Source organism: Carcharhinus amblyrhynchos, chromosome 6 (genome assembly GCF_965287045.1).
Source record: "Carcharhinus amblyrhynchos chromosome 6, sCarAmb.v2.hapA, whole genome shotgun sequence".
Taxonomy (NCBI): Eukaryota; Metazoa; Chordata; class Chondrichthyes; order Carcharhiniformes; family Carcharhinidae; genus Carcharhinus; species Carcharhinus amblyrhynchos.
In genome coordinates, this window is record NC_137329.1 from 92,194,426 (window position 1) to 92,213,495 (window position 19,070).

The window sequence follows — 19,070 nt, forward strand, 5'->3', positions numbered from 1 at the left end:
TAGAGAATAGCAGAGGCATAGCAAGTGAACGTGGGGCCTTGGAACCTGGAAATGAATTTCAAAATCAAGACATTGGCTCCCAACAGAGCAATGTAAATCAGTGAGCACAAGGGTGAGAGGGGAACGCATTACCAGTGGTGGAGCGATTAAAATTGGGGATATGCAAGCAGCCAGAATTAGATGAGTGTAGATATCTCAACAAGTCTGTGGGGCTGGAGGAGATGGCAAAGATAGAGAGTGATAAAGCCATGAAGGGACTTGATAACCAGGAAATGAATTTCAAAATCAAGATATTGGCTCCCAACAGAGCAATGTAAATCAATGAGCACAAGGGTGAGAGGTGAACACATGGTGTGAGTTAAGGCATGCACAGCAGAGCTTTGGATAGTCAAGTTTGGGGGAGTGGGAGACAGGCCAGGAATGCATTGAAATAGTAGTGTAGAGGGTTGAGTGAGGGTTTCAACAACAGATGAGTTGAGATGTGGCAAAGTTGGGTGGTGTTATGAAGATGGCGGTAGCTGGTCTGAATAATATGTGGTTGGAATGTCCAATATGACGCCAAGGCTGGGAACAGACAGTTTAGTGTCACTGTTGCCAGGCAAAGGGACAGAGTCAGTGGCTAGGGAACAAAGTTTGGAGACAGCAAAACAAATACCAATACTTAATTGAATGACCTTCTTTTGCTCCCATTCGGCATAACTGCTGTATTACGCAAGTCGTCTGTCCTTCCCTCCCCTCCTGTCTTCCCTCCCATCCTTGTAAAATTACATGTTTTGTGGAGTTTCTGAGAGCTGAGCTTAATTCTGTTCTCTTTTGCTTTTTCTCTTGCGTGTAAAACTTGTTTTGGTATTCTGGGGGCTTAACCTGTTGACGTGCAAATATATAGTGTTGCACAGTGATAAAATTCATTTGATTTGTTATTGTCACATGTATTAGTAAACAGTGAAAAGTTTTGTTTCTTGCATGTTATGCAGATAAAGCATACCATTCATAGAGAAGGAAAGTAGAGAATCCGAAATGTAGTGTTGCAGAGAAAGATCAACTTAATGCAAGGCAGTCACAGGGAAGAAGGTGTTTTTGTTTGTTGTTTTTCTCAAAGCAGGAAGGAATACAAACCAATCTGCTATGGTTTTATGAACTTCCTCAAAGATGACAACAAGTGGAACTGACCTTGGAGAAAATGTAGTCTCTGCCTGTGTCAGCAAAATGAAGGAAAGTTGAATAGAAACTACATTTTAGAAAGCTGGAGTTGAAGATTGAGTAATACGCTAGTCCTTTATGAATTTTATGGATACTAGCATGTGACATTTTTCTTCTTGAAGTTCTGCATGTTGAACTTTGCTTGCCTTCTGCATCTCAGCACCAATACGTCATTACAGTAATTAAAATTTGCATTCAGTGAGAAATTTGCTCATTTCACACCTAATGTTTTCCATATACAGAAATGGTCCATGAACTGACAAAATGTTAATTGTCTCCATTAGGCTGCAGTCAAATTCTTTGGAGGTAATAAACTGAAATGTAACTTAAATGATGATTCACTTTCTAACAAATGAAAACCTTTTCTTCTGGTCTTTATGTGCACACATTATTCCTCGTCTGGGAGGAAGTTGATAACCCTCAAGACATCTGCCACGATTGCGGTTGAGCTGGTTCTTGTTTGAGAACCTTGGTCTGTGTTTTTATTGGAATGTTCACCAGGGTGGGATTAAAATACATACTAATCTGGTGAGCAATGACTAGTGTTGACTGTTGTAAATTTAATTTTACAGGCTTGCTTTGACTGTTCAGCCAAGAACCCTAGCTGGGCCAGTATAACCTATGGCGTCTTTCTCTGTATCGACTGTTCAGGGACACATCGATCACTTGGCGTTCACTTGAGTTTTATCAGGTACTGTACCTTTTCAGAACAGTGCAGCGAAAGTTGTATGAAATGAATGAATTTAACCTTTTCATGAATCTTCAAATTGATTTTCTGTATTCAAGTGAATATTTCATTACTTAACCAGATATTTTAAACAGTCTGTTTTAGGATATAAGCTTTGACAAAGGGTCATCTGGTCTCGAAACATCAGTTCTTTGCTCTCCTTACAGATGCTGCAAGGCCTGCTGAGATTTTCTAGCATTTTCTTTTCTGTTTTAGGATATGTTCAGTTAACATTGAGTTGGTGAGTCCAGCTATGCAAAATGGAAATGTTATGCAGTCATAGGTAGTGCATGTTTTGATTTTTGGGATGGAGGTACATTGGATAGACTGAGTTTTTATTCCAATGGTTCTCACGTTGGTGTCCATGGACTCCTGTGGATCTGCAGAGACCTTTCAGGGGATCTGAAATGCAGAGCTGGTCCGCAAGTGGACACCATGGTCAAGTGTAAGGAAGCGACTGGTAACCAGTTGTGTGCTGTACCTTTTCCCTGCCTTTTGCCAAGGGTAAAGCAAAATCTGCAGTGAGAAGCAGGAACGCCCATCTTAGTAATTGTACCTGTTTTCTTAAAATAATTGTTAAAACACCACTTTTTCATATTGTGAGTAATGGATAGGTCAGTGATTGGTATTCCACATGAAAAGTGGTGCTTCAACCCAAAAAGTTTGCAAACCTGTGCTTTACTTGGTGTGTCACTGGAGAGTCCCTGGGTGGTACCGGAATGAATTAGAGTCTAGATGAATTTGAGGAGATGGAACATAAGAACATAAGAAATAGGAGCAGGAGTAGGCCATCTAGCCCTTCGAGCCTGCCCCGCCATTCAATAAGATCATGGCTGATCTGTCGCTGCTCAGTTCCACTTTCCCACTTTCTCCCCATAACCCTTAATCCCCTCTCTTATCAAAAACCCATCAACCCGCGTCTTAAAAATATTTAGCGAGGCAGCCTCCACCACTTCAACGGGCAGAGAATTCCAGAGATTCACCACCCTTTGAGTGAAGAAGTTCCTCCTCAACTCCGTTCTAAACCGCCTCCCCTTTATCTTGAGGCTGTGCCCCCTAGTCCTCCTGTCTTTTTTGAGCGGGAAGAGTCTCTCCACCTCTATCCTATCCATCCCATTCATCATCTTATACGTCTCAATGAGATCTCCCCTCATTCTTCTAAACTCTAACGAGTACAAGCCCAGTTTATTCAGCCTCTCCTCATAGCTCAACCCCCTCAACTCCGGCATCAGCCTAGTAAACCTCCTCTGCACTCCCTCCAGGGCCAAAATATCTTTGCACAGGTGCGGCGTCCAAAACTGCACACAGTACTCCAGCTGCGGCCTCACCAATGCCCTATACAGCTGCAGCAAGACCTCCCTACTTTTATATTCAATCCCCCTCGCTATGAAGGCCAGCATCCCATTCGCCTTCCTGACCACCTGCTGCACCTGCAAGCTGGGTTTTTGCGACTCATGCACAAGGACCCCGAGTGTCGTTGAGTCAGATCAGATGGTGGAGGAAGCAGAGTTTGTGGACCTCTAGATTTAAACTATATTAAAATTTGTATTTTTTATAGAAGCTGATTAAACCATTAAGATCATAAAACTTGTGTATTTTAAAATATGCATCGATTTTCTGTTTTCTTTAAACTGGAGAAACATTAAAATGAAATGAGAGCAAAGGTTAAGAAGAGAATCACATGAAGTGTTGGTGCAATGATCTGTAATTTGCTTAAAAGAAAAGCCAGGAGATGGTTTGATGGTTGAGGTGATTTTTACATTGTTATTATTGAATCATAGAGTACCTACAGTGCACTTTTTACTCCATTGTTAGTTACAAAGCCAATGCTCAGAATGGACCAGGCAGATGCAAAACCATTCCTGACTTGCTCCAATAACAAAATTCAAAATCCAGTTGAATTCAATTCAAGATCCCCATAAAAGGGACAAATAAGATCTAAGCTGACAAGATGAGGCATTGCACCTATCTTGCCCTCCCTGCACCCTCACTCCCGTAACCCTATGCATTTACCTTGCCAACCCCCCAACCTATATATCTTGGGCAATTTATCATGGCCAATCCACCTAATCTGCACCACGTTTTTGGTCTGCAGGAAAAAAACTGGAGCACCCGGAAGAAACCCACAGACAGAGCAAACAGGCATGCTCCATACAGACGGTCACCTTAGTCCAAGATTGAACCTGGGTTCCTGGCACTGAGGCAGCAGTGCTAACCAGTGTCCCCATGATGCTGTCGAAGAAATTAAAGAAACTGTGAAAGTGTAGATAGTTGAGGTAGTAGGAGGTAAATCAGACCCAGCATTGAAATAAAAGTGCAAGGAAAATGCAGCTGTACAAACTCCTCCTATATTAGTATGTATTTGAATTTCCCTCAGCAAAGTTAGTGTATCTGAAGGATTATTTTATCTGTTCTTAGGTGCTGCATGTCTCCAGCATTTTCTGTTTTGTTTGATTTCTCGCATTTGTAATGTTTTAATTTTCATATGGATGTTGAATTCTACATAATTTTTGAGATATTTGTCTTGATGTCTTTACGATATGTAATCATCGATTTCAGAACTGAATGTTCACAATCCATGGTCTAAATGTTAAAAATGCGTTGACAATGTTTAGTGATTATAGCAACTCATAATGGGAAAGCCTCTTCTTTAGCAATAATGGCTACTTTCCTTAATATACGTTTTGTTTCTTCTGGATTATTTGATTTTCTAGATCAACAGAATTGGATTCTAATTGGTCCTGGTTTCAGCTGAGATGTATGCAAATTGGCGGAAATGCGAATGCTGTGAGTAAAAATTTATAAGTTCCTGTCAACGCTTTCAAAAGCTTGTGTTATAATTGGTTAACTGACAGTGACTGTTTTGTGGATGTTTCTATCCTTTGCTTTAAGAGGTTACAATAAGCAGAAACACCAATATACTTGACTATTTCTTTCTGCTGTAAAGAGGCTGTAACAGTGGAATATTTAACAGCCTTAAGTGAAATAAGATATCTGAAGTATCTTGGCTACAACATTACATGTCACTAAAATTCAGTCAGTCCTTAAATCATGTTGGAAATAGTAAATCCAGATGGAGAAGATGGCAAAGGTCTTAAATTACATTCCTTTAGTCATACTATCACTGAAGTAACCTATGACAAAACAAATGTGTCATTCCATTTGAAGATTTTCTGAAGAATAATTATGATATGGAATGTTAAAAAAAATCTCCTTACGTACTTTAGTTGCTTACGTTATTGTCATTATAATTATTTAACTTATTGATACCAAAATGTGGTAGGGAGGGGTAAAATGATATTTGAGACAATATGCTTTAGTGTTGTATGGTTCTTGTGTGATATTGCTAATTGAAATGGACCTCTGCTATTGACAGATCTCTATTTAACCAGCACTTGACCCAGGTGTTTTATAGCTGGAAATAATCTCTAGGCACAATCTAAGAAATAACCAAATCTTGGTCATTCTGTAGGATGTTACAAATGCAGATTTCATCCATCCTTCGTTATATTCCCCTGAAGTGCAAATGATAGCACTGTATATTCTGCAATTGTGACTATTACATGAACAAATATATGGCAAAATCAGTGCTATGCAGTTAAAATACTGTGTTGTACTTTATCAGTAATGAACTTTTGTAATGGATTGTTTTTCCTCCGTGAACATTCTAATCACATTGGTCATAGAATCCTATGGTGCAGAAAGAGGTCCATCGAGTCTGCACCGACCACAGTCCCACCCAGGCCCTATCCCCATAACCCCATACATTTACCCTAGCTTGTCCCCCTGACACATTTACCATGGCCAATCTGTCTAACCTGATCATCTTTGGATTTGGGAGGAAACCAGACCAATTGTAGGAAACCCACGCAGACACGGGGAGAATGTACAAACTCCACACGGACAGTGACCAAAGTCGGGAATCAAACCTGGGTCCCTGGCACTGTGAGGCAGCAGTGCTAACCGCTGTGCCATGTGGTGCCCCACTGATAAGCCCATCAGTCCTCACTAAATACAGTTAGATTTAGTTTGATACCATTTACCAGCTTGGCACATAGCTTTTTCTTGCTGGACAATAGCAGTGATATATTCACCCAGTGCACTGGAAAATAAACCCTTTTTTTTTTGCTGCATCTTTAGGAATAGATCAAGAGCTGACAAAGATAACTTTTGTTTTGATTTTCAATAGAATGCTTTCTTCCGTCAACATGGTTGCAGCACCAGTGACACTAATGCAAAATACAACAGCCGTGCTGCCCAGCTTTACAGAGAGAAGCTCAGGTCACTGGCTGTTGCCGCAACTCGAAAATATGGTACTGAGGTAAGCATAATCTATTACAAAAATGACTGACTGGAATCTGATACACAAGGTTCTTGAATGTGGCAACATTCAGTGATACTAGGATTAGGGTGACCAGATTTTCAAAAGTCAAAACTGGGACACATTGAAAAAAGCCTTGGGAAGGTGGGGTTGCGTGATGATTGGTGTTGGTAGTAGGAGTCTGACTTAGGAGCAGTTGAATGTAGTAGGTCAAGTAACGACTTCTCTCAGAATATGTCCAACCGGAGCTGCAATCCTGTTCCGTAGATCTTGAGTGACCTAGAACCACGCAATCAATTTAATTTTAACCCAGTTCCTCTTATCCTGCAATACACACAAGCTTTCAAGAAACCATTTCAGTGCTGCTCCAGTGTGCTGTAATTTTACGTATTGCATGCTAAGCTCCTTCTGTATAAGCAACAATATGCAGTTAAATTATAGTAATTATGGATTAGTAACTCAGAACAGCATAGTCAGCAATGCAACCCATAGGTTAAAATTGAATATGTGAGTAAATTCTGTTAGCATGTGGCAGGAGGATTGCATTTATGTGCAGTTATCAATTACCATTTCCACAAATATATGCATTTGTACGTAGTCCAGCAAGCCCTCACTTAAAGTTGTGGCTGCATTCATGAAAGCTGCGCCTCTAAGTTAAATGACTTTAAGCGAATCATAGATTCCCAGAGAAACCTGTGTTAGAGCCAGAGATGGGTTCTGACAGATATTTCTCACGCAGAAAACCAAATGTAGCAAGTAAAATACTGCACCATATAAATGCAGCACTCTGCATTTCCAGCTGAAGTAACTTGCATACGAAAATGCATCACTAAATGTAAAAGGAATACAACATACAATACCGTTATTTTCTTTAAATAAAATTACAATACTCACCTCAGCACACAGTGCTTTCAGATAGGCTGGGCTCTGATTCAGGTCGCAGTTAAAGCTCTGACTCTACCTGCCTGCACCAGTCAACATCTACCACTAGATGGCGTCCAAGGCTTTGCTTCTGAGCTCCTACTGAAGTGAAGCCAGTGGCATGAGCTAGAGGTTGTAGCTGTTGGAGAACAGATCCTGAAGACTGTGCTCAGAACAGGGCAGGGAGAACATAAGAAATAGGACTCGAGCCTGCCCCGCCATTCAATAAGATCATGGCTGATCTGTCGTGTCTCAGTTCCACATCCCCGCCCTCTCCCCATAACCCTTAATCCCCTTGCCTATCAAAAACCTATCAACCCGCGTCTTAAAAATATTTAGCAAGGCGGCCTCCACCAGTTCAACGGGCAGAGAATTCCAAAGATTCACCACCCTTTGAGTGAAGAAGTTCCTCCTCAACTCTGTTCTAAACTGCCCCCCCCCCCCCCCCCCCCCCTCCCTTTATCCTGAGGCTGTGCCCTCTAGTCCTACTGTCCTTTGAGCGGGAAGAGCCTCTCCACCTCTATCCTATCCATCCCTTTCAGAGGGGGGCTTGAAGAGGGGCTAAGGATTAGCGTGGAAGCACCGTGGGAAATGTGATGTGAACTGCCAAGCCACTGAAGAGGAGGTCTGAGACAAATGACGTTTAAGTGAAACTGGTGTCGTTAAAGGGATATGCTGATGCTATCTTATTAAATATGTTAAAGTGAACGTGTTGCTCTGCCACTGTAGAGGCTGGTGGACTGGGAGGGGGGGGGGGGGGGGCGAGATCTTCCTAAGTGCAAAGTGATTGACAGTTCCTCAAACCACACACTGGGGCATTGATGTGGGTGACTTCTGGAGCAACAGCCAGTGGGACTTTTAAGGAAGTGCAGAGGGGCTACTGAGCACCAGCAGCGGCAGGTTTAGTTAAGTGGTGCCTGTTCTGATGTTGAACAAAATGAGCAAGTGGCCAGGCATCACGAGGAAGTGAGGAAGTTTAAAAGACGTTGTTAGCAGTGGAGCCATTGGTGTAACAAAGGTATTGAGAGACCTCACCCCTTGACTGACCTCCTGCTGTTCCTGACTGCACAACAGTAGTGACAGGCATTGCTAAACTGCTGAAGAATCCAGAGTGAAGATGGCCCAGATTCACAGGGTGCAGCACAACATGAGGAATTGAAAGGAAAGGGCCTCAGTGGACTTAAAAACCTGGATATTTGAGGAGAACTGTCTGGGTACTGGGATACTTAGTGAAAAACTGTGACTGTCTTGGCCAGACTGGAAGCTCTGGCCTCCCTAACTAAGTAAGAATTCTCACAACACCAAGTTAAAGTTCAACAGTTTATTTGGTAGCAAAATCCACTAGCTTTCGGAGCATTGTTCCTTTGTCAGGTGAAGGAGCAATGCTCCAAAAGCTAGTGATTTTGCTACCAAATAAACCTGTTGAACTTAACCTGGTGTTGTGAGACTTCCTACTGTGTTTATCCCAGTCCAATGCCAGCATGTCCACATCACGTTAACTAACGCATCTGTTTCGAACAGATGTCTTCGTACCATTATTTCTTTATCCTCTTCAACAATCTCAGCACGTTTTTTTTTTCTTGCAGCGTTATTACTGCAGTGAAGGAGGCCGTTTGGCCCATCGAGTTCTTGTCTGTTCTCTGTACAGCAATCCAGTTCCATTCCCCCATTCTATACCCATAGACCTGCCAGCTTATTTCCTACAAGGGCTCATCCAATTTCCTTTGAAATCCTTGATCATCTCCATCTACACCCTCGTAGGCAGTGAGATCCAGCTGCTGCTTTTGTCCACACGTTCTCCCCTGCACCACTTCTCTTGCCATAAACCTTAAATCTGTGTGTGTTCCCCACCCCTGTCCTTGGACCATCAATTAATAGGAGCAGTTTTGCTTGCAGTGTTTCATCTAAACCTGTCATCGCTTAGTACATTTCCATCAAATCTCCACCCAAACTCCTCTGCTACAAGGTGAACAACCCCAGCTTCTCCAACCTGACCTTGTAGGTATCTGTGGAATCATTCTGGTAAGTCTCCTCTGTACCTGTAAGGACCCTCACATCTGGCTGTGGCCTAACCCAAACTTTATACAGGTTCAGCATAACTTTTATGCTCATTATTTCTCATTGTAAAGCCCAAAATTCAATTTGCTTTGCTGACCACACTCAACATGTCCTGCCAACTTTAATGTCCTAGTTACATGAAGCTTGTAAGGTCCAGGCTTGGACTGGCGAGTGGCAAGTGACAGTTTCACCACACAAGTGCCAGACAATGACTATTTCCAACGAGAGAGGTTCTAACCATTGCACCTTGACATTCAGTTGCATAACTATTGTTGAATCTCCTGCTATCAACATCCTGGGGGTTACCATTGACCAGGAGCTAAACTGAATTAGCCAAATGCAGCAACAGAATAGATCAAATACTAGGAATCGTGAAGTAACACACCTGACTCCCCAAAACCTATCCGCCATCTACAAAGTGTAAGTCAGAAATGGTTAGGCAGCACCTTCCAAATGCACGAACATTACCATCTAGAAGGACAAGAGCAGCTTGGGAATACTACCACCTGGAGATTTCCCTTCATCATTTGCCATCCTGACTTGGAAATGTATTGCTTCACTGTCTCTGGGCCAAAATCCTGGAACTCTCTCCCTGCAAGAGGTGTGAGACCTCCTGTACCACAAGGACTGCAACGGTCCAGGAAGGCAGTTCACCACCATTACTCTAGAACAATTAGGGATGGACAACAAATGCTGGCTTGGTCAGTGATGCTCGCATCAGAATTAAAAATATTATAGTTCTTGTAACAATTCCAGACAATGGAGATGATGTAAAAAGTCAGGAATTATAGCACTAAATGTGTAGGAAAGTCAATTCTGAAAGAGAATGTTGGAGTTTACTGTATTAATGCTGTACACGCTAGTTAATATTGTATCTTAATATGGGACCTGTGGCTGCAGTTTGGTTTCCTGACGGGGAATCTATTTATGTTGCTGACTCCTGCCAGTCTGAAATGTAACTGCACTCTTTATGCCCACAAAAATAAGAAATTTAAATTATTAGAAAGTGGAAGAGGTGCATTTTTCTTTAAGCATTTGAATTGAAATCAGTTCAAAAAATGTACGCAGGTTTCAGTGGATTCCTTTGGCATTTTGTAAACGAGACTTGAGAACACTACATTCCCTTTCAGCGAGTCCCCACTTCACTCTCACTCTGGAATCAAGCTAGATCCCAACTCGTGAATTACACTGCAAGTTTAGTGGATTTATCATGGCACTAAGCTAGCAGTGTAAACCTAGCTTATGGAAATTAGGAATGCAACATGGTACTAATTTTCTATAACACCTGTTTATAGAACACCTGTGAGTGACTTGCAGCTTACTTAAGTTCTTCACCATTTTTGTGTATGTTGGTTTTCTGCCCCCTTTTTTAAAACTAAAATGCTTGTTCCTTTTCCAGTCTTTAATTCCGGCGAAGGGCGAACACCAAAAATGCTGTCAATTCTTTTTTCACTTTATGGATGTTCACTTTCCAGTGTCTTCAACTTTTATTTTAAAATTAATCATGGTAGACTACTAAGGGCTTCTGAAGAAGAGTCATATTGGGCTCAAAGCATTAAGTTGTTTCTCCCTCCATAGATGCTGCCTAACCTAAGTTTTTTCCAGCATTTTCTGTTTCTGTTTGAGTTTGAAGGAGATTGTTTGAAAAATTGTTCAGAACCAGATCAGAAACTCCAAGTTATTTCATGAAGTTAACAAAGACCCTAACTTTTACATTTGATTTGGCATTAGGGTGAGCGTAAGGTGTTTCGCTCCAGGTATGATTCGAGTGACCCACTAGGAAGCTTTTATCAAAACAAACTCTCTTTATGAACACAGCTAGAATATAACAAAAATAATTGGAGTAACTTTTACCAATTAAAATACTCAAACATGACATAGCATAATTCTTAACAGCCAATACATTCCAATATATCAATATCCCCATAGACGAGATCCCTTCTTCAGAACCATTTAGCACAGAAATATCAATATGCTTATGTGACCACTCAATTTCTGGCCTTTTAACATCTCTGGAGAGTGATCTAGACAAATTCAGGTCATCTAATTCTCAACTTTCAGAGAAAGCTCAGCCATTAAACATCAAAATCTCAGATGCTTATTTCTTGGCAAATTTTCTTGGCAGTCTTCAGATCTTGGACAGAGCAAGAGATATGGAGAAAGCGTCCTTTCTCCAAAGATCCCAAAAAGCACACTGCCTTGGTTTGTCTGCGAAAGCCTAGCTGTGTCAAGTCATATGACCTTACCTGTCAATCAACCTAATCAAGCCCCACTCTGAAATATCCCAAAGGAAAACACAAAATGATAGAACCCTACAATAGTTCAGATCTAGACAAACGCTACATCAATTAAAATCAATTATATGGCTGTAGTAACAATACAGTGCTGCTGGACCTAGACAAAATGGCTCCTGTAAAATGGAAGAAACTGGTAAACACACACTGCACAGAAACATGACTAAAGTACATTTCCTAAAGGCACAGTATGATCACACAATGAATCCTATCAAAACTGGAAAGAAAAAGAAACCCCAAACACAAGTAAAAGCAAATGTTTGTCTTGAACATTAACAATAAAATTTGACCAGTTTTTTTTATATGGTTCAGCTGTGGATCGATGATGCAGGAAATCCACCCTTGTCACCTCAGAATAAAGATGACGACTTCTTTGCCTCTCATACTACTGTAAGTGCTTAATTTGTTTCATAGTGTATCAGTATATTTCAGTATCAGTGGGAGGTAGCAAGGAAAGAATATCATTAAGATCCTTAGGTTGGATGTTACATGCCAGAGTGAATGAAAAATGCTTTTAGTGGATTTGACCAGCTGAACGTAGAAGTGGGTAAGAAGTTGATTAAACTGTTGAAAACAGTAGATATTTGCTCATAGAATTATGTTGAGATGGGAGAAAGTGTTGAGTGGAATGTTCTAGGGATTTGCATGGGACTACCACAGCTTCTAACTTGTAACCAATCATTTAGAGCAAATAATTTAATGCAGTTAATCAAATTCAGTTGACTAGCAGAGGTAAACTAAGCCTGAGGATCAGTTTGGGATTTGCAAAAGGAGCTAGGCAAAATATGTAACAGAAAATGAATGCATCAGTGCACAATAAACAAAAAAATGTGGAAGACACATACACTGTAATTGTTTGAGGAAGAGCTTCAGAGGCTCCTTGTTGATTGAATATGTTGATGAATCAACGAAGCAGTTAGAATAGTAAACCGCATAGCCAACATAATGGAACTTAAGTCAAAGGAAGTAGTGTTTAAGCATTGTACTCTGTCAAACCATACCTTGAGTTTCCTGTCAAATTCTGCTAACTGAGGCACCAGGTAACACTTTAATTACAAGAGGGAGTGTAAGGAAGATTCACAACTCTGATCCCTTGTGTCAAAGGCACAAACTTGAACTTTTCATCCTTGCAAGGAGGTCCAGTTCTGGGGTGTGGAGATGGTGCAAAAATGATTCACAAGAATGGTTCCAGATATGAAGAACTTCAGTAGCATGGATAGTTCGGAGAAGCAGGGGCTGTTCTTCAGTGAGAAGATTAAGAGCAGATTAGTGGTCTGGACAAAGACAGAAGAGGAAACTGTTCCCATTGGTGGAATTATTCGGAACCAGAGGACAGCAAGTTAAGGTGCTTGGCAAAAGAAGCAATGGCGACATGAGGAAAAACTCTTATGCAGCGAATGGTTAGGAGTTGGAATGCACCACCTGAGAGTATGGTGGAGGCAGGTTCAATTCAGAATAAAATAATAAGCAGAAGAGGGAAAATTGTGGCCAATGGGGAAAAGATGTGGGCATAGGATTAGCTGCTGTTGTGGAGAGCTGATGTAGGAATGATGGGCTGAATGGCCTCATTCTGTGCTTTAGCCACTTGATTCCCACAGACCTTGCCCGTCTCACCATTGTGGGAAATTCCTTTCTATGCTGCTCTGGAGAACTGTAGTTTATAGGGTTAGCTTGGCTTTTTTTATCCATGTCTAATCAGAGCTGCTAATTTTGTGGCTGTCACTTTTAGAAAGCACACCATTTAACATATACTTAAATGCACGTAGCTGCCTTTTCTATTCACTTTTTTTGGTGAAAAAGCCAAGCATCCTAAAATGTACTCATTTTATTGATCATCATGTCCCTTTGCATCTTGGTTTGTTTTTGGTTTATTATATGAATGTAGATTATTATCAAGCTATTTTGTTAAAAGTGAAATTCATTACTCAAAATTCATTCAATATGCCTTTGATATTGAATACCTGTTGCATTCCTGCTATGGGATTTTCATGAGAGTTTTGTCTTATTCCAGTCAGCCAGTGTGAAATCATCAGATCAAAACTTTGATTCTGCCATTCTAGAGCTATCATCGCCTGAAAAAACACAGCAAGAAGAAAATGAGGGTAGGCTTTGGAGATATCTGTTGGTATAAATTGAAATGTATACAGTTTGTTGGAAGTATTGAACCCGTAAAACTGCCATTGAGGCTCATGGAGTACAAAGAGATATGTCAAAACTGTTGATTAATTCATTGACAACAGCCATATTTACAAATATTGTGAATAATTTAAGAGGTGTCCATTCCATAATCGTAAAGTTGAAAAACATACAGGAAGGGTATCTTTTTTTTCCAAACGCTGCAAGCATTTTGTATCCCAAACATGTGCAAGCACAAAGCACCTTCATTCTCTTTTTCCTTGCCTGTGATTGCTCTCTTTCCTTGCAATTCAATCAACTTCATGTGTTTGGATATTGACGCGATGGAATGGTATTCAAAGCATCACCCAGCAAAAACTGCCCTTTATTTATGAATTGCTGGATTTTTTGTCTTCACCTTTATATTTCAGATTGTGAAGTTCTGTCAGCAGTTGCAGTTAACTGGAAGGACAAAAGTCTTATGGTCATTTAGTGCTTGCCAAGGATCTGGTTTGAGTTGTTATTCGTAACTTATTTGTGCTTTTGAACGTGTGTTTTTAGGTGAGCCTGAACATGGGCCAAATGTCGATTGCCTCAGTGTGTCTCCTAAGGAAGCATTAGGTATGTTGTTTAGCCATTACGGCTTTACGGTAGGAGTGCATAGATTCACAGATAAATGTACTGGTAGTTTTGTTAATTAACAGAACAACTGATATTAAATATGTATTTGAATTTTACTCTTGGGAAATCAGATGTGTGTAATATTCTTAAATGTGGATATGTAAATGACACTAAAAGCAGAAGATTCCTTAATGACATCAGTGCCATGACGGGGGCTTTTGCCTAGGATGCTTCTCTAGTGTTTGTAGGATTTTGTCTACACAGGCCAGGCCTTTTAAGCTAGATATCCTGAGTTGGTGTGGGCTGGAGAATAATGTGTTGCTTTGCATGTCTCAAATTTGGCTCAGTCTCAGTGCCATTCACTGAAACTAAAATTATTTCAAGAAGTGCAATAATGCTAGGCATGGGTATATGACTTTTGTGACCAAAGCTCGAAATTGATATTCAACCACCAGTTTATATTTTTCTTACATAATTAACTAGCAAAATATTTTTGGGGAAAGTAAGGTTTCCGGGAAAGCACGAATAATAAATAATGTGGGAGAATTGCGTTTCTAACTACAAAAGAAGCTTCCATGTTTAGTCATTGATGTAAAGCTTCAAATTGGAAAAGGCACTGCCCAGAATATTTTGGCTATTTATTTTAATGGACTGAAAATGATGGACTTGCGCTGAATTCTTAATTCCCAGCAGGGTGTCCAAAGCTCTGTGCTACCTATGCTAAAGGTTAGGATTTATCCTTATAAGGCACAAATTAGGGAATAAACATTATGCTATGCTTGGGACTATATTTCTTAGAATATTTCAAAAACAGGACATATAAAGATGGATTGAAAGCAAGTTAGCTTCCAGAATTAAGGAAACAGGTTTTGATGTAATGAAAATTGAATATTGCTGAAAATCTGTGCACCGCTCATGGATTAAAGCTAATAAAAGTTATGGTATTTACCATCAATATTTTAGTATCAGCATGTTAGAGATTTTGGGGAAATATGTTCAAATACAGATGCTCAGTTATGTCGAAATGCATTGTGAATCTTTTCAGTTTCAGTCTGAATTTTTGATATGTAATTTGAAGTTTTCGTTTCTGATAAATGCTATAATGTAGAAAAAATGGAACATAGTACATGAGGTAACAAAATGTTTTTGGCTGTTACTCAGAAATTCTCATTTGTTTTTCCCTATTATAGCTGACTCAATGAGTTTAATTTCTACAGGAGTCACACCTATCAAAGGTGACTGTTAAGGTGTTTGTGATCTACCATTGGCTGCTTCGATTTTCTGAGCCAAAGTATGCAGATGGACTTGGGCACAATTCCACGAATTGGGAAGAACTACTATTTAACACCACAAAGATTTAATGCATTAAATTGACTTACAGTTTGCTTATCAGTTCTAATTTTTCAAAGTAATCTTTTGGGGGGTAACTGGTTATTTTAACACTTTCCAGCTTGTATTTTGTGCCTCCCCTAATCATTTCAGTCATCACTTGTAAAGTTTATTTATCCAACTGAATGAATCTCTCACAGATTAGCTTTCATTTTTCTTCTCTCTCTCTCTCTCTCTCCTCTCCTCCCCTTTCTTCTTTCTTCTCCTCTCTACTTTATTTCTTCTTCTTTTCCTCTTTCTCCTCCACTCACCTTGCTGTGTTGAGCTAAGATGGGAAATTCTTTGGCTTTTATCATTCCTTGATATGTAACATATGATTTAACCTGATGCCCTCAGCAGAATAGCAAAAATGTGTAATAGATATCTGTAAGCATCACTAACAATAGCTCTGTTATTTTCTCCATTTGCTTCTGCTTCATCAACTTTCAAAAAACCATTTTGATAAATGTGTTAATATTTGTAATTAATTTTGCTGGATCATTACTGAAGCAAAGCTTCATTCGTTTGCACAGCATATTGGGTGATGGTACAGGTTAGCATATCAATATGACTGCTGCAACCATTAAAAACTTTATTTCTCATAGAGGCTGGAAAGAGTTAATTTAATTCACTTATATCATTGTCCTTATGGTTTTCCCACAAAACTAACCGGTGAAATGCTTTTTCTTTTAATTTTTTTATATGTAGTAATTTGCATCTCTTACTTTTCATGCCTATGAGTATTGTTCTTTTTACACTGTGCTGCTATTGCTTGTGCAAGAAGCTTGTACAGAAAACAACGTATTTTTTCGTCAATCTTATAGTCTAAGTTAGTAGTAAAACAAACCTTGAATCCATAATTCAGATGCTGTATCTTGAGCATTGTGTAATATGGTAAAGGTGCTATTGCATGGAAATGCATTTTGGAATTGCATAATTTATGATAAAAACATCAATTGCAGTACATTTGGCATAATCTGCTTCCTGTGAAATGCATTATTTACTCGAGGTAATGCCTAAGTAGAGAAATATATTAACTCTTGATTTGGATTCGTTGACAGAAGTCAAGTCCTCTATCATAACAAAAAAGAAGCCTGCTGCAGGAAAGAAAATGGTGTGTATGTTAAATTATTTCTGTTCAATTTTACGCTTTTAAATGACTTTGTGATTAATAGAGCGACTTTATATGTCCATCTTTGAATTTTGTGTTCTTTCGCCTTCACACAAAGCCACGTGATAATATTGCCAATCACACATGTTCTTAACAGCAAAAAGCACAAAAATCATAAACTGAGAACTCTGGTTTATTTCCTGCAAGCTTCTTACCTGTTCTGGGTTGAAGTGTAACTTATCTGACTTGTCAAAAGATATAACAGAAAATTAAAAACAAATCATGTAGCATTTTTCTGACTTCGGACTTAATAATTTACACCCATCTGCCAATTTTCACGTTATTCTCACCTGCAGTGTTTGGAGATGTGTCTTTGTGCAGTTTGGCCATGGGTTTGTCATAATCATGTGACCTGTGGCATCATCCTTGGTGTATAAAGACTTGAGAACAGAAGCCATTTCATCCACCATTGGAACATTGTGTCAAGAGTGTGCAGCTGAAATTGAGTGGATTTTAGAACATAAGAAATAGAACTAGACAATTCTGCCCTTTGAGCCCCTTCCACCATTCAGTGAGATCATGGCTGATCATCTACTTTAACACCATTTTTCTGCACAACCTCATTACCCTTGATGTTTTAACATATATAAACCGATTGATCTCAGTCCTGAACATATTTGATGACTGAGCTTCCACAGCCCTCTTAAGTGAATTCCTCCTCATCTCGGTCTTAAATAACCGGCTGTTTATTTTGAAATTGTGTTGCCTGGTTCTGGACATCCCAACCAAGTGAAACTTCCTTCCTGCATGTAGCTCATTGAATCCTGTAACAATTTTGTATATTTGAATGAGGTGACCTCTCATTCTTCTAAACCGCAGAGCATAAAAGTCCAGCCTATTTAATCATTCCTCCCAGGAATTAATTTAATCAACCTGAAAAGACCCATTTATTCCTACTCTGTTTTTGATAGCTGTAAGAAAGTAATTAAAACTTCAATCTGTAACTTGGTACACAACATTGGTCACTGAATAAATCAGTAAGGCTTTGAAGATTCCAGTACCTGCTGTTATGGAATCAGATTGAAAATAAATTGGAAATTCTTCTAGTTTCAATGGCAAAACTGAAATTATTACACGAGATGCGCAAAAAAATCTGAATAGCAATTCTTCTGTCTGTGCTGGGGAAAGAATGCTGCAAGTTATATTGTATCCTCAACCTCACAGGAGCAGTAATGCCTGTCTTTATTACATTTTCGAGGCCTTAAAGACTCATTTTGAGCCCTTCACTAATGTTACTTAAATGCTGCATTTTCAACACCAGAGTTCTGGAAGAGGGGCTCAATGTGAGACTGTATTGAGGTGTCTAGCTGAATCTTGTGAGCTTGAGCGGCTTAAGGATGATTGAATCAGAGATGGACTTGTCTTGGGAACAAGAGATTCTGCCCTAAGAGCATATTTTTTGAGGGAAGATATGCTTACTCTTGAGAGTTATTGATTCATGCAGAAACACTGAAGTAGTCAATCATTAGCGGCAGATGATTGATGGGAAAATTAATGAGGCTTTGCACTCTGCTGAAAGACAGTTCATGCCTTCCAAGCATAAAACAATGGAGAGAAAGAAGAACTATTTGCAGAAGGGCCAAAAAAAAGTCAAGGCCAGAGTATAAGATGTAAATATTGTGGCGGGCTCCCCGCCAAAGGAAAGGAAACATGTCCAGTGTGGGGAAAATAGTGCATTAACTCCAAGAAGCGGAATCACTTTGCAGGAAAGTGTGTTGTTGGAAAGAAGAGGAGTAAGCCGATAAAGCTGGTAGTGGGGAGGTGTCAGACGATGAACCTGGTGAATCACTGCACACTCTAGAATAGATTGGCACCCTCAAGTCTCAAGGAAAAAGTGGTTTGTAACTATTGGAATGATGACTGCAGAAGGAGATCATCAGGTAAATGTGAAGAGTCAGATAGACACTGGTACTCTGTGTAACATCACGTGCTTTGCTGAGCTGTATGAAGTTTCTCAAGATGGTGACCTGAAAGTGAAGGTAAAGTCAAGGCTATATGATGGAACAAGGCTCACCCAAAGAGGACAAACTAAGCTGAGAACTCAACGCAATTGGAAGAAAGAAGATTTGCAGTTCCAAATGATAGATATTAGTAAAATGCACTCATAAAAGCTAAAACAAGTCAAAAGCTTGTACCAGTAACCCTCCATGTACCGGAAGAGGTTTGCAGTATTTCACATGGCATCATGCCATTAACTGCTGAACAAATCCTAAACTATACAAAGATGTTTTCATGGGTCTTAGCTATCTTCCTGATGAATATCATTTTGAGAGT

At 39.8% G+C, this 19,070-nt stretch overlaps 1 protein-coding gene across 4 annotated transcripts in view; it reads left to right on the forward strand.

Moving 5' to 3' along the window:
• LOC145344104 (ADP-ribosylation factor GTPase-activating protein 3-like) overlaps positions 1–19,070 on the forward strand; it is a 57,441-nt gene that overhangs the window by 14,334 nt on the left and 24,037 nt on the right. For 3 of the 4 annotated variants that reach the window (XM_080190940.1, XM_080190941.1, XM_080190939.1), the window contains exons 2-9: positions 1,773–1,891; positions 4,642–4,714; positions 6,117–6,248; positions 11,834–11,911; positions 13,533–13,623; positions 14,198–14,257; positions 15,448–15,492; positions 16,687–16,739. In XM_080190940.1, coding sequence (XP_080047066.1) covers positions 1,773–1,891; positions 4,642–4,714; positions 6,117–6,248; positions 11,834–11,911; positions 13,533–13,623; positions 14,198–14,257; positions 15,448–15,492; positions 16,687–16,739 — 651 coding nt within the window. The remainder of the gene's footprint in view (positions 1–1,772; positions 1,892–4,641; positions 4,715–6,116; positions 6,249–11,833; positions 11,912–13,532; positions 13,624–14,197; positions 14,258–15,447; positions 15,493–16,686; positions 16,740–19,070) is intronic. The other variant, XM_080190942.1, reaches the window with a different exon arrangement.